Below are 24,332 nucleotides of genomic sequence, written 5' to 3'. Positions count from 1 at the left end.
ATTCCAACCTGGTTTAGTTAATGGAATGACCACTGCATTAGCAATTTGAGGTATCAATATCAAAGCAACATGACCGAAGATGATGTAATTTTGAAGAAGTTTTATAGTATAACTATCATAGTATTATCACGTACTGTTAATAATTCACAATATTTACCATACCACATTCTCAGTTGACTTTTTTTTCGTGACGATCCACGATTGATTATTAATTGAAGGCCAAAATCCCAACCATCCAATATTGTATTATGAATTGTGGCTGTAGATACGATTATTAAGATTAAATAACAGTGACATGCAAAACACTTTTGCTTTATACAATTGCATGTTCTCACGATCTAAGTTGATTCCTTAACGAAGGGTTCTCATCCAAAGTGGTCATTGTTATGAATATGGTAATCAATCACTGGATATCATTTGGTTTACGAAATTCCTAAAAAAACAAACAGAAGCTTTTCTTTTCCTAAAAGAGAGAGAATAAACAAAGCTGATTGCACCAAAAAGAAAGACAACTCAAAGTCATGTGGCAGAATTAATATATATTGAGATTGCTTGTGGGTCAAGTATAGGCCAATCATTTAGTACTCTCAGCATTATTCTAAACAGTTGACTCAGACCTACTTCAACATTTGAAGTAAAACTCTAATTTTATGTTTTAAACCTACTTCAATTTGTTGTAACTTTTGGGCCAAATAGGAGTATTAACCCAAAATTCATTTTTGGGACAAATTTAGCCTAAAATTCTCCATGGGTTAGTGGGCTAGCCCCATTATATATATGTGTATTTTTTTTAGTTTTATATTTATAAATTCATTGAATCAAATAGCTAAGATATAATATAATCAAATCCAACGGTAAACAAAAAAAAAAAAAAAAAGATCCAACGGTCCAAATTTAAATTCAACTGCTAAAATAATTAAAGAAAAAAAATTCTTTCTTAGAGTTCCACGAGTTTCATGGTGTAGGTTTATTGATTTTTCAATATTTATCAGAATCTAAATATTTTTAGGTTAAAATGTTGATAAAATTTAATTATGATTGTCTACATAATTTTTTTTAAATTACCTTAAGAAATTTTTTTTTTTTTAAATAATCCTAAATTTATTTTTTAATAATCTAGGGCTAAAAATTTAACCTAGAAGGGTTGGAGTTTTCTGGGTTAAAAATTTTAGGCTTTAACTCGACAGTTGGAGATGGTCTCAGAGCATAGAGAATTTGGTGGGGTCATTCGCAACACTCGGACGAGATATTTTTTCATGTATTTGGAACAAAAATCGATACATTAATGTGAGTCCGTACACCACGTGTCGTATACTAATAGAAAGACACTAATAAAAATCTTCAACAATAAAAAAAACAGACGAAAAAAAACCCCTAAATAGAAGCAGCAAAAGGCAGCCTCCACTGCCAGCGCATCCTCTGCAAAGGAAAACATTGCCTTAATCTAAAAAGAGCACCCAAACCATAAACTAAATCTGAGAGTGTTGAGCAGAATCAATCCACCAAGAAACACAACATCCACAACCACACCTGCAAGGAAGGTCACAAAACGTAATAGAAGGAGGGAGAGGGCAAATAGGGTGTTAAAGGCTGATAATTAGTTCGGAATTAAGTTGCAATCTCACGTTATGCACATGATTTATACTGTGGGTCTAAGTATGAGTGGGCATCCCTTCTTGTCTTGGGTTGTCGCTCTCTTTTTACTTGGGTCTGTCTACTCTTTTATGTTTTGTTTTCCTTGTGTAATGTTTTGTGTTTGGTTTGGATTTAGACCCATCTATCACAATTTGTAATTTCTCCCTTTCATTAAAGAAGTCTCTTTTTTGAACAAAGAAAGGCTAATGTTATTTACATGAAAGAAAGATGGAATAGTATCCCTTATTCATCCATAGTTTAGAAGATTAATGCAAATGACAAATCTCATTCTGAATCAAATAATAGCATTTAACACTTGGCAATTCAGGTTTATTTCTATGTGCAATCTAGCTCCACAACTTTCTCTCTTCCATTATAAAGAGGATTATGTGTTTAGCCATTAGGTAGGTGCATCTATTAGGTATGGTCGATGCAGGTAACAGGTCTATCCATATACAACTATACGCTATGACAATTGATAAATCAAACCTTTCGTAAACAAGCAAGTTAAATGGAGGTAAAGATAGACATTTATCCGACTATACTTTTCGTCATCATCTGTACCAAGATTCTAAAAGACGTTAGACGCTAGTTGGGCGATGGGTTAGGCCTAGTGCCTAGGCAGCTAGGTAGGGTCTAGGCAGACGCCTAGGTAGCTAGGCAGGGTCTAGGCGGATTTAATTAAATCTATTATATTTCATGTAAATAAGTGTCTATTTATACTTAAAATATATATAATTTCATCGTAAACTACAAAATATAATATCATATATATTATGAGTTATTGGAACATAATGAAAACATGAAAAACAAGCATATAATTTGTGTTCATTTAAGTATTCGACAAGTCTCTTACAATTTATTAAAAAAAATAAAATGCAAAATGAAAGTTATCTATTTTCTATCTAAGTGAATCACAACCTAGGCGGGACTTGGCGGGCTAGACGGGTACTAAAGCGGTCTAGGCGGGCGCCTTAATAGGTCAAGGTGACCTTTTTTAATTTTCAAACACCTAGGCATTAATCGGGGCAGTAACCAACAACCTAGTGCCTAGAATAGGCTTAGGCAGGGATTTTTAGAACAGTGATCTGTATAATGATTCCAATACAGGCTCGGGAGAGCTGATCAGCCGGTTTCTGAATCTTCGTCCTCAGGCAACACGACGACCTTCGACAGACCAACTGAACCTGGAACTGCTGCCATCCCAAGATACTGCTGCACAACCAAGACCGATGCTGTAGTTGTGAAATCTGGAGAGGTCAACAAGCTACCTACAGGCCCCAGCTCCGGACAGTCTCCCTTGATATTCAAGGCAGCAGCTACTTGACCTTCGGGCCTTCTACCAACCAGAAACAGATTGCATCGATTAAACTCACGAATCAAATCAGTAGTTTCTGCAGCATTTCTCACTGCCCTCTCCTCATATTTGATTGAGCCGTCATTTGGAACCTTCTTCAATTCAGCAATGAACTTCTCGTTCACTGACCCAGCTAAAGTGTTGGAGCCCTCGTTTATGTCCACTTGGACTATCTCCCGCTGAAGTTCAGGACTTGCTAAGAAGTGGACAACGGTTAAATTGTTACCCGGGTGCTCAGCCATTCGCATCCCATAAGCAAGGGCCTCATGATCATCACTACCCCCGAAGAATAGGACAACTATGCTTGAAGAAACGTTGCTGGCAGATACGTGGGTGCTTCCACCAAGGCCACGGTCCACCATGATCCCCACTGAACATGGCGCATGCTCAAGAACCCTTCGGTTGACCCCTCTGTATTCAGTTCGAGTTGTCTCCAATACCCCATCCAACCTCTGGTGCTTGTGGAATGGGACAATAATAATTGCTGCCCTTTTCCTTTCAGCTATTGCACAGATGTCCTCATGCATGCTAGAAACGGAAGAGATTGCTGTCATTGGACGGATAGCCACTCGACTCAGCTGCTCAAACGGTTCAAAAGCCACAACTACTTGATTATTATCTGAATCCGTCACCTTGTTCCAAAAGGGTAGCCCATTTCTTCTCGCCTTGTGAACCATCAGAATTGCAGAAGATCTCTCATTAAGCTCCATAAGATGCATTGCATAGACACAAAGTCGTTCCTTCTTTTCAGTCCCACGAGAAGCCTCGATGAGATTGATCATTGTGGGGAGGTTCCTTGTACTGTGGAAACAGGTCAAAATCTGGAGCTCAGTGTTTGGATCTTTCCTTTCAATTGTTCTGTACTTATAATCAGATGTACTCTTTCTTTTAGCTGGCTTGTATACTGCCATTACTATAGGTGTCGTAATGAAGGTTGTGAAGATAGCCATGAGAACCATGATAGCAAACGTTTGATCATTCAAAACCTGCAATAACAGAAAGCTAGCACCTAAAGTTACATGTGTATACAAAAATTTACAGAGGAAGCCTTGAGAATCCCATTAAAATTGGAAAATGCTTAATTTTACCTTTCTCTCTCTACCGATGTTAAGGACAATGAGCTCCACCAACCCTTTAGTATTCATGAGGAACCCGAGTGCCAGAGCCTCTTGAAAGGGCAGTCGGCAGAGGAGGGAAACAGCTACTGTGCCAAAGACCTTTCCGAAACAGGCTGTTGAAATGACCAAAACGAGGAGGCCCCATGACTGAGCTCCATGAATTGTAGCTATATCGGTCTTCAATCCACTAGAGACAAAGTACAATGGGAGGAATAGACTAGATACGAGATCCTCAACTTTTTCAACAAGAGCGCCTGCAAATGGCCCTTCCTTTGGGACAGTGATTCCGAGCACAAAAGCTCCAAATAGGGCATGAATTCCAATAGTATCAGTGACAAACCCAGCTGCCAAAACTGCAACTAAAGTAGCACATACATACAATTCTTCTACTGGTTCACCTTCGGGACAGCGCTGTGCCATCCATTTAAAGATTGGTCGAACGAAAAATACACAACTGAGGACAAAAGCACACCCACACAACAATACCCATAGCGAAACCAGGGGAGAACGGTCAGTGCCAGAGAGGGAAATGGCAAGAGCAAGAAGAATCCACGCAGCCACATCATTGATCGCTGCTGCTGACATGGCCATTCGGCCAATATCAGTGGTTAAAAGCTTGAGCTCAGCCAAAATACGAGCCAGAACAGGGAAGGCAGTTATAGAAAGAGCCACTCCCATGAAAACAAGAAATGGTGGTCCATCTACACCTTTAGAAATAGTTTCTTTGAGGGCAAACGATGTACCAATTCCTAAAACAAACGGTAAGGTAATTCCTGCAAGTGCAATGCAGAGAGCCTTCTTTCCAGTGCGGCGGATGGACTTAGGATCCAACTCCAAGCCCACTATGAACAGAAAGAAGAGAAGACCAAGATTGGCTAAAGTATCCAACACTGTGAGACTTCTTTTTGGAAATATTGCTTCGATATAGTCTTTGTTGCGACCAAGAGCTGAAGGGCCAAGTAATATTCCACCCTGAAAAAAAAATGCAATACTAAGTTAAACTCTCCATGCACAAGGATGTGCAGATATTTGTTTACTTCCAATAAACGTTAATACAACAAAATATTATGTTATTTTTCATTCTCCTTTTTGGAAACGAGGAATTATTATTGTTTGAATGGCACATATGGTTTTACTTCAAAGGCCACTGAAAACATCTGTCTTTCAGACGAGAAGTTGCCAATGAAAGCACCAAAATCTATTAATTCCCACACCATATTGTTTGGAAATGCATAGCTCCTCTTAGTCACTTTTAGCGGTGCATGAAAGTTCTCCTCTCTCTCTCTCTCTCTCTCTCTCTCTCTCTATGTGTGTGTGTGTGTGTGTGTCTCTCTCTCTCTCTCTCTCAGTGATAACTGATAACATCATTTGCGTATTCAAAAAAAGGATTTGCATAAAATATTCAACCAAAGGCAAAGAGAGAAGGGGTAAGATTTCCACACATATAAAATTGATAATACATCATGATACGATAAATTGACTATCATTTTGAAGGCCATCATATAGCATATAAAGAAAACAAAAAGCATATATACTTACCACAATCTCTGCAACCACACGAGGCTGTCTTAGTGGTCGAAGAAGATAAGCAAGAATCCGTGTAAGTGTAACCACAAGGCATATCTGTAAGATGGCAAGAGGGAGAGCATAATCCAGAGGATTATCACCCTGAAAGACCCCATTAGATGTTGCTTTCATCGGTGCTGGACATGCGGTTGCAACTGTGGTATTTGTAGCCATTTTGCACCAGCAAAAGACAAGGAACTAAAGAGTCTGAGTTGAATTCCTGCATAATGTGATACACATATATAAGCATAGTTATCCTCCAATAAATTAGTTATCAGCAAAGTTTTTAAGCCCTTTTCATTAGTTTTCCTTAAAAATATAGCTTCCAGACTCAATACCACCCAAAACAAAGAAAAAAAGGAAAAAGGGAAGAGATTACAGTTCAGAATAAAGTGAGCGCCTTTGTGTTGTGTTAGTTTCTGCCGAGTGACTACTCTAAAATCGTTTCTGTCCATGTGTAAATGATTCATGGAAGGGCGATGTCTTTGTTCACATTTTCTTTTATTATAACAAACGCCAGAAAAAGCCAAACAGCAACAATTATTCAAAATTCAAATCCATAACTGTTGACGATAATTAATTTTTAGGATTCAAAGAAGTACGCTAGCAAAAGAAATTTGCAATTATTTTAGCAGGCACAGTAACTAGGACTAACCATGAATCACGTTCAAATCATCACATTTTTTACCAAAAAAAAAAAAAAAAAAAAAACAGAGCAGTCACAATATAATCAATATGCCACCAAAAAGTTGTACAAGGCTCATACTCTCCGTTGTTACATAATTGTAAGCCACTCCATAATAAAGGAAAATTGCCCTTCGATTCGGGTCAGAGTTTCCAGAAAGGCTCACAAGAATCCTAGCCTATATAACTGCAGACTTCCTTGAATAACATGCAATCTTTGGATATCCATGTTCAACGTACGACTTTATGTAATCAACCACAAACTATATTAAATAAATCCGAAACCATAACCTAAGACGAACTAATTCGGATTAAGGGCACGATTAACTAACTCCTGTGAGTAAAACATCCGTATAATACTTGTGTTGGGCTGTTGAATATTCAAGAAAAACATGGTGTGAAAAGTCTCTGGCCCTGTGGAAACTAGCTACATCGTGACAGCGAATTAATTGAATTAACGTGCATAAAAGGTTAGCTCGAATCGACTTGGAGGCAGATTGTCTGCACTCCTCTTTGAGTGCCCTTTCTAATCCTTTCTATTTGAACGATCACGTTAGAGAAGGACACCCGTAGACAATCTGCCTCCAATCAACTTCCCTCTTTTTGCTTCTGTACTGACACGGAAATTTCGACCTAAGAAAACGTGTACGACCGACCTATATGGTCCTCAAAACAATAGATATTTGTGAGATATTTATATTAACACGTAAATACATGTTATATTGTTAGTCTGGCAATTTTTTTTATTAATTAAGCAAAATTGATTTGTTGTGCAATTAAATTAAGTAGTTCGATAATATAACATATTAAATTGTTTAATGAGATCATAAAAAAGGAAAAAACTGGCACATAAATAATTTTTTTTTTGATAGTGAAATAAAATGCATTAAAGAGAGAATCCCCTTGTACACCCAGTGAGCCATTACAGTCAAATATGGAGTCCATGTTAGCCTCCATTGGGAGACCGGCATCCCAAATACAAAGCTCATTTTTCTTGAACCCAACAGACGCAATGGCATGAAAGATGGAGATCTGACTAGAGGTGGATACAAAAATGAGAAAAAATTTCAATGTGGGACCAAAATTGACCATCTAAGGACAATTATCGTCACAACTCCCCTTATTTGTTAGGCCTTTTTTTCCTTATTTTTTAGCGAACATAAGAAAACAAAGAGAAAATAAAAAGTAATACAAAAAAATTAAAATTAAATAATGAACCCCAGGAAACCACCATAAGCTGTGGTGAACCTGCATGTTAAAGGTTGGGTTCTAAAAGACAACAATTCCCAACACCACCCATCAAATTTACCCTCTCTAAAAGTTCAATAATATTCCAAAAAGTTACCTTTTTGTAGAGTTTAGCTCAAAGGCTAAAACTGTCTACTAATTTCCAGAATTTTTTTTTTTTTTTTCCTCCAAGATACAGATAATGTTGGTTTCTCTTCGAATCAGCCAACAATTATTAATATTTCAAGCATTTGTGGACACAAAAGAGAGAAAAATACATATATTTTCGGAATACCCACAAGAATTATGAAATAAATAAAAACATTAAAAAAAAAATGAGCTTGGGAATTAATGTAATATTAGGTCCTATGTTTAACAATTACTACATGGGATAAAAGAACTGACAATAAATAAAAATTTAGCATTTAGGCATTGGAAATGTGTACTTACACGTTGTGTAAACTTGCACTTTCGTTCTCTTCCTTTCCCCTGAGATTTTCCGGGAAACCAAGCAGAATTTTGCATAAAAACAGAGTAGAAAGAGAGGGAAAATCAGAGCCGCCACAGAATTTATAGAATTTATCTATAAATTCTGAAAAAAGACTGTTTCCTTAGAGAGTCTATGACACATTCTATTCTACCAAAAAAGGCAGAGCCTTTTCTGGGTAATTAGCTATGGACTTTCAAGAAAAGGGTAGAGAAAGAAATGGGGTGTTTGGTTGCTGAGATAATTTGCAGAGATTGGGACAGGGGAGGGGAAACGGAGTCGAAAGTGTGATGCCAACGGGTTTGGGAAGGGACCTCCCAAGTCTATTATAAATATATTTATATATAAGAGGAAAAGGTGAATAGTGTTTTGGTGTCATGGAGCTTTAACAAAAGTAATTGGATAAAAATGCCCCAAAACAGAAAACTTAGAGGCATTCCAAAATAATGCATAAAATAAGGTAGGGGTATTTTTATCATTTTAATAGTATTTTTTTAATAATTAATTATTTTGTGGATTTTTTCTTTAATTAGTACCTCACAATAGACTAGCAATAATGTGATTCAATTTATCTATTTTTAAACACGTTCAAAACATCTTAAGAGATGTGTAATGCTGGTTATAAAAATAAAAAAAAAATCATTCGCACGCGAATAATAATGTGATTAAATTAGTTGTCAAATGATTATTATTTTTTTTTGTAACAAACGATATTATCTATACTAAGGGGGAGGGAGATGGGCTTAGCCTCACAATGGGCTAGCAACAATGTGATTCAATCGGTTGTTTATTAGATATTATTTTATCTATTTTAACCACGTTCAAAACATCTTAATAAGTGCATAATGCCGATTATAAAAAAGGTATTTCGTACGCGGATAATAATGTGATTAAATTAATTGTCAAATGATTTTTTCTTTTAACAAACGATATTATCTATACTAATAGGGAATGGGTGGGCTTAGCCTCACAATGGGCTAGCAATAATGTAATTCAATCAATTGTTTATTGGTGAATAGTGTTTTGGTGTCACCAAGCTTCAACCAAAAGAATTGCACAAAAATGCCCCCAAAACAAAAATCTTCAAAGGCATCTCAAAATAATGCATCAAATAAGGCAGGGGTGTTTTCATAATTTTAATAGTATTTTTTTTAATAATTAATTATTTTGTGGTTTTTTTTTATTTTTGAAATTAATACCTCACAATAGGCTAGCAATAATGTGATTCAATTTATCTATTTTTAAACATATTCAAAACATTTTAAGAGACGTGCAATACCAGTTATAAAAAAGATCTTTTGCACGCGGATAATAATGTGATTAAATTAGTTGCCAAATGATTGTTTTTTTTTTTTTTTTTTGTAACAAACGATATTATCTATACTAAAAGGGAATGAGGTGGGCTTAGCCTTACAATAGGCTAGTAACAATGTAATTCAATCAGTTGTTTATTAAATATTATTTTCTCTATTTTAAATACGTTCAAAACATCTTAAGAGGCATGTAATGCCGGTTATAAAAAAAGTCTTTCGCACGTGGATAATAATATGATTAAATTAGTTGTCAAATGATTATTATTTTTTTAACAAATGATATTATCTATACTAAGGGGGAAGGGGTGGGCTTAGCCTCACAATGGGCTAGCAATAATATGATTCAATCAATTGTTTATTAAATGTTATTTTCTCTATTCTTAATGTACATTCTATAGAGACCGATTTTATTATGTGAATTTAGATGCTTTAATTGGTTTATGAGGGGTTTCTTCTAGCGTGATCTAAGATTATTCATTTACTTCAAATATTTGACTTTCCTTTTGTCAATTTACACATATATATATGCATTTAAAACGTAAAATCATGCGTAGCACGTCGTGATTCAAAAAATGTGCGACATGACTTTTGAAAATTCAATTCTGCCCCATTGGGGTGTCCATAATCTTTAAGGACATTATTGTAAAACAACCATGACAAAAACGGATTATTAGAGCAAGTCCACCTCTAAAAAATGAGCTAGCCTAAAATCCATTTAATCCACCCAAATTAATAGTAATTGACTTGATTAAACAGTAATTGGCCAAGTGCATCTCCATCCCTAAAAAATGAGCTGGCCCAAAGTCTAGTCAATTCGTATTAAAATATTATTAATTTTTTTTATAAAATAATAAAAAAATAATTTTAATTTTAATTTCGGATAGAATTTTTAACTAATCTTTTCACGCTACGCGTCATTTTTCGAAAATACAATTTTTGTAGAAGATGGTTAGGTATTTATATATAAAAAATCATTTAATTTTTGTTGTATTTTTAAACATTTTTTTTATAATTTTTTTATTAAGTCAATTAATCTGGACCATTGGATTTCAAAAAGGTTGACATCCAACAGCCCAAAAGCAGACACGTGGCCGGCGGTGAGATTATGACATTTTTTTTTTAAGTCTGGAATTCACGCCCACGCAAGCGTGTATCCTATGTGCCAATCACAAAAAAAGAATCAGACATGGCTGACGTCAGCATAACGTCAGATTGGCCGGTTCCTAACTCAGCCCATTATAGGTCGGCCTAGAGACTAGGGTGGACTTTGGGATGGTCTATTTTGTGGGGTTGACTAGATTTTTGGGGTGCCAGCCTATTTTTTTAGACTTTGGGCCAGCCTCAAAAGGAAGGGTGGACTTGCTCTTAGCGTGTGTCTGTATTAATTTTTCTAAAAGGTAGACAGCAACACAATTACCATGCGTCATCGTCAAAGTTTAATGAGAATCAAAATTTAGGTGTATTTTGCTGACTAACCTCGACGAGATTTGCATTGTCATTTTATCATATGTAATTAGATATTTATACTTTAGAGCTGAGATGAATAAATCGGTATCGAATTTTTTGTTCACGATATTTAAAGTTAAGATTTCTCACTTATAAGTTGAGATGAATATTACTGTTGTAGTACTAAGTGGCAGCATCATCACCTTAATGATTACAGTCAGATGAGTGTGGTTTTTTTATTCTAATAGCATCTCCAATTAGCTTCTTAAATGAGTGGCTCATAAAATAGGGATTCCTCAAGGAGCTCCTAAATCTAGAAAGGAAAAAGAACTTCTAGTGGCTCTATACAGTTAATGCTAATTATTTCAATACTATTGTAAAGTATTTAAGGCAATGAATTGTTATTGTCACTCTAAAAATCTCATTTTGCACTACAAACCTTAAATAATTAGAAAGAAAATACACTTGTGAGGAGTGCATAATAAGATTTTTGGAGTGCTACTAGCAGTTCTCTAAGGTAAAACCAAAAATTTGAAATTTGAAATTTAAACCCTTTGACCATCTTTCCGCATAAGCAACTTATTGTTGGTTTCAAAACTCAGTATAGTCTGACTAGGTTAGATATGTATTTGTTCCGAGTGTTGCTTTCATTCTCAGTGCCATGAGATGGCTCGAGGAAAGAGAAAATATGTGTACCACTGTTGGAGGTTGCTAACAGAAAATTGTGTGTGTAGAGTTGTGTTGTGTTTGGGCTTAGATATGACTTCTTAACTAAAAGATTGTGTACTAAATGGGACACTGGTTTGATTAAGTTCTTTTTTATGCCTCGAACAAACGAGGGCTTGAAATCTAGTACAACTTATGTGTTTGCCTAAGTTATAACTAAAAGTAAAAGTAGAAATAGAAATAGAAGTAGGAAATTGAATGAAGTCATTTCATGATGGAATCGAGATTACAATCACTTACGAAAGATATTCCGAGCTGATGAACAAATCTACATGACTTGAAAAGTATATAAATTTGAAAGTATAAAGAAAGTAGTGAACTCTAGCAACATTCAGGCCATGTATGACAAGTTAATGCTAGAGGAATCCACTAAGATCACTAGTATCAGACTGGACTGAGTGGGAAACATTTTCCTCAAAGAGCTGATCAAGGTAGTTGGAATTACACTGTTGGAAGTATGCCCACAAAGCCACTCATTTGATGTAATAGCTTTTTGGAATACTTATTGTGTTAAACTTTTATATGTTTAATAGAGGGCAAAGCTTATTGTTAATCACTATTTATAGTATCTTGTGTTTAAGCAATAAGGGAATCCAAGGAATGTAATTGATCTAAGAGACAAGTGATTTAAGTTAGTTAAATTAACGAGACCTTTCTCTTATGTTCATTCCTAAAACGTTCCTAGCCATAGGATTGCCAATTGGGCATTGACAATCCGCTAAGGTTAGTATGTGTTATGTCGACTCAAGCGTGAGTATGAACTAGTCTCAAGTCATTTGGTGTTGGACACTAAGGCAAACACATAGGTGCTCGAAAGAGTAATCGAGTACACTGAACAACGATCAAACGAGAGTTCGAACATACATGTCATGTGAGAACTCAATAGTTGCAATATGCAAAGTAGTCCTTTGACCTGAGGCATCATTGATGTCTAATGGTTAGGTCCTTGATCTTTGATTATGTCAACGGCATTCCATTGGAGTGTCCACGGCATTGTTGGGGTCAAGCTATCTAGTCATGTAGGCATATGAATGCACAACAAGGGATCTCTAACCTTCCATAGTGGAAGGAGAATACTCTAAGATATGATTCGAGAGTCTTTGGCCAAAGCATATGAATATGACTAAGGAAGGTTGTTCCAAATCTTATTCAATTGAATCATATAGAGAAATATCACATTGGATAGTAGACATGAAACAAACTATCACTTAAACAATGTAATTAAGAGTATTGTATTAGAGAAGGACCGTATTGCATTGTAGTTGTAACTGGATAGGTTCTCCAACCACATCTACTTAGCTTGGGTAACCATGACATGCTGCTAGGCGTCACCCATGGTTTGTGGAAGCCCTAAAGATTAGCAAACACTAATTTTAAGGGAGAATTGAAATGTGGTTTCAATTCACAATCGATCGTTAAGAGTAACATCGCCCACTACCTCGCTAATTGGAACCTAATGGATCGTACACCGAGTAAGGATATAAGTGAAGAAATTATATGAAATGGATAAGCAATTAAATGGTTTAATTGAAGAATGGTCAAGATTAATTAAATAGTTAATTAATTATACGAAACGTTCGTATTGGGCGTTTAAGTTAGTTTTGGGCTTCGGGGCACAAAAACGTTTTGGTCCACAAGGCCCATTATGTTTAAGTTGTATGACAACTAAAACAAAATGGGCAATTAAGCCCAATAACAACATATGGCCATAAGGGTGAGGGGTAGCAAACTTGTATTAATTACAAGTTTGCCACTCACATGAAATGAAGTGTAAAATCAACATTATAGCTTGGTTTCACATTAAGGGGTTTGCTAATGGAATTTGGGTGAAACCTATTCTCTCATTTTCTACATAGAGGCCGGCCACCTTAGGGGAAGAACATCTAGCAATCTTTCTTCCCTAAGTCATCCATTTTCATCTTCACACAACATCTTTGGTGTGGAGACTTAGAGACACCAAACTTTTGGTGTTTTGGAGAACAAATCCTCAAATCCTCAAAGAAGAAAAGGAGCACTAAAAGGGAGAAAATCACAAGGAAGATCCAAGGAGCAAGGAGGTGACTTGAAGGCCCTCCACTTGGGTGAATCCCTTGTGTAATCAAGGATGAGCTTCAAGGGTAAAGAATCTCTAAATTCTTATTCTCTTTAATATTGTTAAAGAGTCTTATGGTTCACCATATACTAGGCTTTGAAAGTCATGGGTTTTATGAATTGTTTTTGAATGCATGCCTACTTTAAAGTGTTATTAGTATGCCTATGTATTCAAATGTTCTTACATGTTCTTAGCTAGGACAAAATTTTTCCTTCAAGTGGTATCAGAGCCTAGGCCTAGTTTATGGTGGATCCTTTTGGGTTTTGTGATTTTTCATATTTTGTGATTTAAGTGTTGTAAATGTTACAAGCTTTGTTCTTGCTTTGAATATAAATTTTACTTGAAAATTTAGCATCTCAAATGTTGTAGATGTATTTCATTAAAGCATGAATAATGGAACTAAAAGTTGGTGTCAAGTGTTTTGGGATTTTCGGCCAAATCCAAAGGGTGATTTTTTGGGTTCATGTTAGGCTTGTTAAAATGGTTTTAAAGTGCTTTTTGGAACCCCTAAGTACCCTAGGATATTAACCCTCTTTTGAGTTGTGAAAATTTGAGTTTTTGGTGAAAGAAAACATCCATGGAGCTATTATGAGTTTTCATGTATGTTCTTCATATTTCTTGAAGTTCTTATCAAGAACAAAAAGTTTTGAAGTTTTGATTCAAAAGTTTTATGTTTTACATAAAGTTTTGATTATTAGTTGATGGGTGATGATTATTGGTGAGGAATGATTAAATGGCTTTAATTATGTCAAAGATATATTTTTGAATATTAGTTGATGGATGATGATTGTTGGTAAGAAATGATTAAATGGTTTTAATTATATCAAAGATATATTTTCTTTTCAAACCATCCCCACCATCTTTAATCTCACCCACCAAAATCCACTTACAAAAATTTTTTTTTATCAAAAATCTCAATGATGGCCGGCCACCCCTCTAGTGGGGTACTTTTGTGCAATTATATAAAATGTTGATACTTTTGTGTATTTGAATTTTGGCCCAAAAGTTTGTGTTTTACAAAATGGCCCAAATAAAATGAGAACAAAAATTGTTTTGTCTCTTTAATGAGAATTGGATTTTCATTATATTTAGTTCCATTTAAATCAATTCTATGGATCCAAAAACCAATTGTTTAAAGTTGCTTTCTTAGTTAATTTAGTTAATTAAGAAAAGGGTGATTATGAACCAAAGGCCTCGATAATTGAGCTATGTGATTGGCCGATTTACATTATGAATGCTTGGGTTTTAAGTAATGTAGATTTGAATGTAATTTGATTAATTCAAGTTGTTGTATTGGGCATAAGTCCTTCAATTTGTTGTAAAGGGCATAAGCCCATTATTTGTGTTGTAAAAGGGCATAAGCCCTTCTTATTATTTCATGTATTCCTCTTTGTTTATATGTATGCAAATTGGAATAGTTGGGTCCAACGCCCAATAGGAAATAATGGTTTAATTGGATTAAACGCGTAACTAAAATCAACAACTATCTACCTTAAACCCAAGGTACAACACAAGGCTCGTGTTGGATCAAATCAAACGGTTCATAATCATCCTAAAACCTAAAACGACTATATAGTCCATATGAGGATGCAATGCGTTCGTTAGTAGTTCCATATAGTCTCGCTTGTTTCAACGAAACAGTGGGAGTATTATATGCTACTAATTCATATTAACCTGGACCAATAGTTGTGATAGGCCCATGTTCTTTTAATATGATTAAAATGTTTTTGATGTAGCCCAAAACTACTCCCTCAACAAACGAATATTAAGTTGATAAACGAGAGATGTTTTGAACATTTCTTCGTAGGCCTTCCACCGTGGTGGGCTCCAATCGTTTGTGACTCATGCACCGGCTTCACCCTATAATGGGGAAGTACAAAGTATGGGCTTACATCCAGGAGGAGTCCATAAACATATGATGAGGTGAGTGTAGACAACGAGTATGACCAACATGATATAATTCTGAGGTTGTGCTTGAACCTCTACATAAACTAAGCATGGTGGGAATAACTTAACTAAGTGCAATGGTGCCAACATGATATAATTCTGAGGCATTCATTCTCTAGAGGCCAAACTAGATGGGTAATTACAAGAGTTGTAAATGACTAAAGTGTTATTCTCTCATCATTATTTTTGCTAACCAACATGATATAATTCTGAGGTGGGCTTGGTAATGGTGAGTCTCCCATACCCCGCTAAGAGTTCAACATAACTCTCGGATTCTATTGAGGGATATGGAATTTGCCAAAAATAGTGGGTGATACTATTTGATTCAAGACCCAATCAAGTAGTTAATCAACAATCTAATACGATTTCTGTTATGTTATGTAGTTAACGACATGCCTAAAATACTACCCACCATTATACTTGACAAAATGGCCCAAGACTTTTTCCTTGCATATCTCTCGGATGATTTCACTAAGTTTATTGTAAACTATAAAGTGAATAGATTTGATCATACTTTTAACGAGATGATTGACATGTGCTGTAAATTTGAAAAATGTTTCAAAAAGGACAGTGGGAGTGAGAATGCAAAAACAAGGAAAAGGTTACTTAAGAAGAAGGCAAAGAAATCCAAAGGAACATGCTTTCATTGTGGAAAGGATGAACGTTGGAAGAAGAAATACAGGGTGCGCATTGCGAGCCTTATGACACGAACTTTTGAAGAAACTATTTCGGTCATAGAAAGTGCTTTTACAGTGAGCTCCAATTCCTGGATATTTGATTCAGGCGCTAGTCAACATATCTGTAATACGATGCAGGGACTAGTAGGGAGTAAGACACTACGCAATGGGGAGATGGTTGTGCGAGTTGGGAACGGCGCTAAAATCTCTGCAAAAGCAATAGGCACCTACATGCTTAACCTACCCTCTGGGGAAGTCCTGGAACTTAAAAATTGTTTATATTTTCCTTCATGTATAAAGAATTTGATTTCTATCTCTAAGCTTTTACGAGATGGGCACTCAGTATTGTTTGACAAAATGAGTTGCACTTTATACTTGAACGGTCGTATTATCTCTCATGGTAATATGATAGAGGGACTTTTTCACCAAGAGACGAATAGTGGGATGCACTGTATTGAAAGCGGGAATACCTCAAAACCCAAAAGGGCTAGAGAAGAAGTTAACCAAGTTAGACTTTGGCATCTTAAACTTGGACATGTAAACCAGGATAAGATTCGCAAGATGTCGAAAGATGGATATCTTAGCCCATTAGGTAATGACCTCATGGGAACTTGTGAACCTTGTCACTGGGGAAGATGACCAAATCTCCATTCACTGGGAAAGGAGAGCGTGCCACTGAAATTCTAGGGTTAATCCACACTGACGTATGTGGACCTATGTCTACTACATCGAGAGGAGACTTCTCCTACTATATCACATTCACCGACGATCACTCTCGGTTTGGCTATTTGTATCTTATGAAGTACAAGTCAGAATCCTTTGAAAGGTTCAAAGAATTCAAGAATGAAGTTGAGAAGCAAACTGGGAAACAGATAAAGACCCTAAGATCGGATCGAGGGGGTGAATATCTGAGTAATGAGTTCCTAGATTATCTCAAAGAGTGTGGAATTGTATCACAGTGGACTCCACCAGGAACTCCTCAACATAACGGAGTTTCTGAAAGGAGAAACCGAACCTTGATGAACATGGTTCGTTCTATGATGAGTTCCGCTGATCTACCAATATCATTCTGGGGATATGCACTACACACAGCAGCTTATTTGCTGAATGCAGTGCCTTCTAAATCTGTTCCACAAACACCATATGAGATATGGTATGGAAAGAAGCCAAGTCTTAAACATCTTAAGATTTGGGGTTGTCCAGCATACGTTAAGAAACAAGATGCTGGAAAGCTTGAAGCGAGATCCGTTAAATGCTATTTTGTGGGGTATCCTAAACAAACCTATGGATACGAATTCTATCACCCTGACGATCAGAAAGTCTTTGTCGCCAGAACTGCTATATTCATGGAGGATGAATTAGTTCTTAAAGGAACTAGCAAGATAGAATTGAAGGAAATTAATGAGATTAATGATGAACCACAAACAAGCACTCGACAAGTTGACAACCCTGTTCCTGAACCCCTAGCTCCACGTAGATCTGAACGGGTTAATAAGCCACCTAGGAGGTATGGCTTAGACAAAGACTTTGGGGAATTGTACCTTCTAGGTGACAATGACACAAAGGAAGACCCTAGAGACTACATTGAGGCAATGTCCGACATTGACTCAAAGAGATGGCAAGAGGCCATGAAATCCGAGATGGATTCCATGTATCAAAATCAAGTCTGGACTCTTGTAGACCCTCCAGAAGGTATAGTACCTGTTGGAAACAAATGGATCTTCAAGAGGAAAATAGGCGTTGATGGGAACGTGGAGACTTATAAGGCTAGACTAGTAGCCAAAGGTTACAGGCAACGAGAAGGGATTGACTATGAAGAAACTTTCTCTCCTGTAGCCATGATTAAGTCCATTCGGATTTTGCTTGCAATAGCTGCGTACCATGATTATGAAATCTGGCAAATGGACGTGAAGACAGCCTTTCTGAACGGCTACCTAGAGGAAGAGCTTTATATGGCTCAACCCGAAGGTTTCGTGTCCAAGTCTGAAAAGACTAAGGTATGCAAGCTTCAAAGGTCCATTTATGGACTTAAGCAAGCCTCCAGGAGCTGGAACATTCGTTTTGATACTGAAATCAAATCGTTTGGTTTTACCCAAAACGAAGACGACAATTGTGTTTATCAAAAAGTCGTTGGGGAAGCAGTTGTATTCCTAGTGTTATATGTAGACGACATATTGCTATTCGGGAATGACACTGCAGTACTTTCTTCTGTGAAAGTGTGGTTGTCCAAAACCTTCCACATGAAAGATTTAGGAGATGCATCTTATGTACTTGGGATAAAGCTCTATCGTGATAGATCCAGAAAATTAATTGGATTATCCCAATCTATGTACATTGATAAGGTGCTAAGTAGGTTCCAGATGGAGCAATCTAAGAAAGGTATTCTTCCTGTAGGACATGGAATTCATCTTTCTAAGTCCATGGGACCTAAGACTCCTGAAGAGATACGGCATATGAATATGATTCCTTATGCTTCCGCCATAGGAAGTCTTATGTATGCCATGATATGCACAAGGCCTGATATCGCATATGCTGTGAGCATTACTAGTCGATATCAATCTAACCCAGGATCAGAACACTGGGCAGCTGTCAAGACGGTCCTTAAGTACTTAAGAAGAACTAAGGACATGTTCCTCGTTTATGGAGGAGCGACAGAGTTGCGAGTGGAAGGCTATACAGACGCAGATTTCCAATCTGACGTCGATGATAGAAGTTCCAACTCCGGATATGTATTCACTCTGAATGGTGGGGCTGTCAGCTGGAAAAGCAAGAAACAAAGTGTAATTGCTGATTCCACGACAGAGGCTGAATATGTCGCTGCAGCTGAAGCCGGCAAAGAAGCGTTCTGGATGAAGAAGTTCATCAATGAACTTGGAGTGGTTCCAACCATTACATCACCAGTAACTTTGTACTGTGATAATAGTGGGGCGATAGCTCAAGCCAAGGAACCCAGGGCACATCAAAAGAACAAGCATTTTGATAGGCGCTTTAATATCATTAGAAGATATGCTGCCGAGGGGAAAGTTAACATCCTCAAAGTTGCTTCAGCCGATAACGTAGCAGATCCACTAACGAAGCCAATGTCTCAAATCCAACTTGACCGTCATATGGAAAAGATGGGTATTAGATACATGGGAAGATGGCTTTGAGTGCAAGTGGGAGATTGTTGGAAGTATGCCCACAAAGCCACTCATTTGATGTAATAGCTTTTTGGAATACTTATTGTGTTAAACTTTTATATGTTTAATAGAGGGCAAAGCTTATTGTTAATCACTATTTATAGTATCTTGTGTTTAAGCAATAAGGGAATCCAAGGAATGTAATTGATCTAAGAGACAAGTGATTTAAGTTAGTTAAATTAACGAGACCTTTCTCTTATGTTCATTCCTAAAACGTTCCTAGCCATAGGATTGCCAATTGGGCATTGACAATCCGCTAAGGTTAGTATGTGTTATGTCGACTCAAGCGTGAGTATGAACTAGTCTCAAGTCATTTGGTGTTGGACACTAAGGCAAACACATAGGTGCTCGAAAGAGTAATCGAGTACACTGAACAACGATCAAACGAGAGTTCGAACATACATGTCATGTGAGAACTCAATAGTTGCAATATGCAAAGTAGTCCTTTGACCTGAGGCATCATTGATGTCTAATGGTTAGGTCCTTGATCTTTGATTATGTCAACGGCATTCCATTGGAGTGTCCACGGCATTGTTGGGGTCAAGCTATCTAGTCATGTAGGCATATGAATGCACAACAAGGGATCTCTAACCTTCCATAGTGGAAGGAGAATACTCTAAGATATGATTCGAGAGTCTTTGGCCAAAGCATATGAATATGACTAAGGAAGGTTGTTCCAAATCTTATTCAATTGAATCATATAGAGAAATATCACATTGGATAGTAGACATGAAACAAACTATCACTTAAACAATGTAATTAAGAGTATTGTATTAGAGAAGGACCGTATTGCATTGTAGTTGTAACTGGATAGGTTCTCCAACCACATCTACTTAGCTTGGGTAACCATGACATGCTGCTAGGCGTCACCCATGGTTTGTGGAAGCCCTAAAGATTAGCAAACACTAATTTTAAGGGAGAATTGAAATGTGGTTTCAATTCACAATCGATCGTTAAGAGTAACATCGCCCACTACCTCGCTAATTGGAACCTAATGGATCGTACACCGAGTAAGGATATAAGTGAAGAAATTATATGAAATGGATAAGCAATTAAATGGTTTAATTGAAGAATGGTCAAGATTAATTAAATAGTTAATTAATTATACGAAACGTTCGTATTGGGCGTTTAAGTTAGTTTTGGGCTTCGGGGCACAAAAACGTTTTGGTCCACAAGGCCCATTATGTTTAAGTTGTATGACAACTAAAACAAAATGGGCAATTAAGCCCAATAACAACATATGGCCATAAGGGTGAGGGGTAGCAAACTTGTATTAATTACAAGTTTGCCACTCACATGAAATGAAGTGTAAAATCAACATTATAGCTTGGTTTCACATTAAGGGGTTTGCTAATGGAATTTGGGTGAAACCTATTCTCTCATTTTCTACATAGAGGCCGGCCACCTTAGGGGAAGAACATCTAGCAATCTTTCTTCCCTAAGTCATCCATTTTCATCTTCACACAACATCTTTGGTGTGGAGACTTAGAGACACCAAACTTTTGGTGTTTTGGAGAACAAATCCTCAAATCCTCAAAGAAGAAAAGGAGCACTAAAAGGGAGAAAATCACAAGGAAGATCCAAGGAGCAAGGAGGTGACTTGAAGGCCCTCCACTTGGGTGAATCCCTTGTGTAATCAAGGATGAGCTTCAAGGGTAAAGAATCTCTAAATTCTTATTCTCTTTAATATTGTTAAAGAGTCTTATGGTTCACCATATACTAGGCTTTGAAAGTCATGGGTTTTATGAATTGTTTTTGAATGCATGCCTACTTTAAAGTGTTATTAGTATGCCTATGTATTCAAATGTTCTTACATGTTCTTAGCTAGGACAAAATTTTTCCTTCATACACATCATCCAAATCATACCACGGGGTGGTAGAGCTGTAACAGTTTTAGATCTTAGAGATTGGAAGTAGTGCTTGCTTCGAAGGATTGCTTTGATTTGTATATGAAGAGCTAAGGGGTTTTGCTGAAGAGGAATTGGTTTGTGCAGAAGAGCAGTTTAGTTGATTGAATAATCATTTGAGATTCATATAATCGTAGAGATTGAATTTGATGAAGGTACTGAGATTGAAGGCCTCTAATTCTTTTTATAGGCAACTAGGAGAAAGCAACCTCAATCATATTGCTAAGCTGTCGCAATGGTAGATCGATTATTTGACATTGACAATGGTTGCAATTTGTGGTTGTGGCCTTATGCTGAAATTTATGGTGCATTGCAAGATTGTTAGGGTGACATAAGCTTGTCTAGTGACGTGTTCTTCGTTATTTAAGGAAGTGAGAGATTCCTGAATCTGATGTATGACTTTGCATAAATAAAATTAGCTTAGCCCCATACATGCCTTATTTTTATTTGTTACCTCAATACTTAGCTTATAAGTATATACTTACTCCTTAATTTTTGTTTTGATTTAATGTTCTTCATGAAAAGAATTCTTTTACTTTTAAAATGTGATGAATCTTTTCGGTACAAGTGAATCATAACACTTTCATTTCTGGCAAGCCATCTGGATTTCCATTCTTCAATACACACGTTATCTAACAAATAGGTATAATACCATATAGGTTCATATACAAGTTATCTAACATCACTCTTGGAAATTAGCTTCATCTACAATATAGGTATAATGTGATAGTTATTAATTTTGAACAAATAACAATTAGTCTCTGACAAAATATAATAAAGAATTAATCATCTTTGTTTTTTTTTTAATGGAAAAGTAAATTTAATTAAAGAAGGAAACCTTTTGTACAACGTTTAGTATAATCAAACAAATAAGCATTTCAAGCAATAGTGAGTAAGGACCCATCGACAAGAAAATAGGTACCATATGGGTTTTAAAAAAAAAAATTATATTTACTATCAAAGGCAAGTAGTTATACCAATAAGAAATAAATGCAAGATTATGGTTTAAATTGAAATCGCATAAATGCTGAGTTAAACAAAAAAAGTAGCCCCATTACACATTATCGCTAGCACTTATGAGGTTAAGCCCACTCCCTTCTTCTTAGTGTAGATAATATCGTTTATGCGCAAGTGACACTTTACCAAAGTGGTGGAAATTTATTGAGCCCTTACATAACGGCATGGATTCAAACTCTGTCGGTGACTAATCTAACATCTATCTAACAAAACCTATTGTTTGACAAAAATAAAAAATCATTTGTGCCAAAAACAAAAACAGAAACAAAAATGTAGACCCGTTACACAAGCTAAAAAAAAACCATAATTTTACAATTACAAACTCATCATGAAAACAAATCAAACCCAACGTGTGGGTATTTTTTAACGAGGCTTATTTATTTTTACGTTTTTTAATGGGTAAATTACACTTTACCACATCAAGTTTGAGGTCTATTGCAACCTCATACAACATTGTCAAAAAATTTCACTTTCATACGTCACGTACTATTTTATTTCAATATAATACATCTGTTATATTTTTCATCCATTAGTTCGTTAAAAACTAGCTAGGGGATGCCATTACACATCAGCCCATTCCCTCCAAAACTTAGACACATCATAAAAAAAAATTAAATTAAATTAAAACAAAATGAAAAGGGGCCCACCCTCTCTTCTTCCACCGACCACAGGACCTTCATCTCCTCCAATCTCCATAACCACCAGCGCACCACCCCTCCTGACGGCCCAGAAGCTCCATTCTTTAACGAAGATTGAATGGCCCAGAAGCTCCAAATGTTGCTTCGATCTACTACCTCCTGCATAGAATTCTCCGATAAATCACCTTTAATGTCGACGACAGCACTTACTTCTCGTTGAGCGCCAAAATCTGCTCGGCGTCTGGTTTTGGATACCCCATTTCGGTGATATGAGTGTGGATAGACTGAAGGCTTGGAAAACCCCTTTGATTGAAACGAAATAAAAATCCTCATTTGATTGAAACCAACTCAAAAAACCATTTGATTGAAACCAAATAAAAAAACCCCTTTCGCACTCAGTTGTATACAAATCAAACAACCCCATTTGATTGAAACCTAACAAAAAAAAAATGAAAAATACAACCCAAATCAAGAACAATGACGAAAATGATCAGTGGGTTTTATGGTTATGAAAATATGAAATAGTACCATGACCATCCGTACGGCCCTGAGTTCTTCCATGGAGCTTAGACTGGTAGGTTTGGTAGAAACAGCCGACTTTAATCTGCTCAAAACAAGCACATCAAAATGAAAAAAAATTATACTAAAACGGAAATTATCAGAAGAAGAAGGAAGACGAAGAGATGAAGAGAAGGTGTTCGATGAAAGGGAGGAAGGGATAAAGGTGGCTGAAACCAAAACCAAAAAAAAAAAAAAAACGAAAGATTCCCAATCTTCATCCTCCCCACCCAAGCCCACCCCCTTCTTCCATCTCCCATCACCCATCACCCATCACCCACTCCTTCCCCCATTAATTATGCACCTCCTTCTCTAACCCAAAATTCCAAATTCCTCGCTAGGGTTCTCATGGACGCCCTTATCGACAACAATGTTCCAGAAATTTCATGGATTTCAAAACCCAGGTCTGGGCGAGGACGATCATGACGTTAATGGAGAACCAGCCGATTAGGCCACAGACGGAAAACCTAGGTCGTCGAAAGATGCGATCTTTGAGAGGCCATCGCCGTGGAGGGAGTCAAGCTTGCGGTGGGGGTAGGGACGGAGCTACAAATTTCTTTTAGTGGGGGCATCCCAAAAATCAATTAAGAAAACTTTATTATAGTGTGGCTTATACTCAATATGATAATAGGGATGCTTTCAAATGATGATGTATCACAATTTCATGTTACAAAAATTTCAGTATAGTAGTGGAAAATGGAAAAGTGGTGAGAAAAATATTAATACATGATAGGCGGGAGAGGAGATTTTCAGTTTGA

The 24,332-nt window shown here is 36.6% G+C and overlaps 1 protein-coding gene across 3 annotated transcripts; it reads right to left on the bottom strand.

Moving 5' to 3' along the window:
• Positions 1–2,438: 2,438 nt before the first annotated feature.
• Positions 2,439–8,410, bottom strand: LOC137713149 (cation/H(+) antiporter 18). 3 transcript variants are annotated; one of them, XM_068452413.2, is made up of 4 exons: positions 8,038–8,410; positions 5,650–5,896; positions 4,081–5,082; positions 2,439–3,978 (listed from the first exon to the last, which is right to left on the bottom strand). In XM_068452413.2, exons 2-4 carry the CDS (start codon positions 5,848–5,850, stop codon positions 2,761–2,763), a joined length of 2,421 nt encoding a protein of 806 aa, XP_068308514.2. In that variant the 5' UTR covers positions 5,851–5,896; positions 8,038–8,410; the 3' UTR covers positions 2,439–2,760. The 3 variants fall into 3 exon arrangements, with proteins under 3 accessions (XP_068308514.2, XP_068308516.2, XP_068308515.2); XM_068452415.2 differs by lacking the exon at positions 8,038–8,410 and adding an exon at positions 6,443–6,754; XM_068452414.2 differs by lacking the exon at positions 8,038–8,410 and adding an exon at positions 6,056–6,164.
• Between the last annotated feature and the right edge of the window lie 15,922 nt (positions 8,411–24,332).

The sequence above is a fragment of the Pyrus communis genome, chromosome 14 (genome assembly GCF_041283825.1).
Source record: "Pyrus communis isolate YQ-2024b chromosome 14, ASM4128382v1, whole genome shotgun sequence".
NCBI lineage: Eukaryota > Viridiplantae > Streptophyta > Magnoliopsida > Rosales > Rosaceae > Pyrus > Pyrus communis.
The sequence above is the reverse complement of the archived record's forward strand: the minus strand, read 5'-3'. Positions and strand labels throughout refer to the sequence as shown.

Bases quoted from the DNA above. Each gene is read 5' to 3' on its own strand.
- LOC137713149 (XM_068452413.2), bottom strand. From the start codon at position 5,850: ATGGCTACAAATACCACAGTTGCAACCGCATGTCCAGCACCGATGAAA. The intron at 5,083-5,649 runs GTAAGTATATAT...TTTTTTTTTCAG, and splicing joins GTGTGGTTGCAGAGATTGTG to GGTGGAATATTACTTGGCCC. The intron at 3,979-4,080 runs GTAAAATTAAGC...CTGTTATTGCAG, and splicing joins ACATCGGTAGAGAGAGAAAG to GTTTTGAATGATCAAACGTT.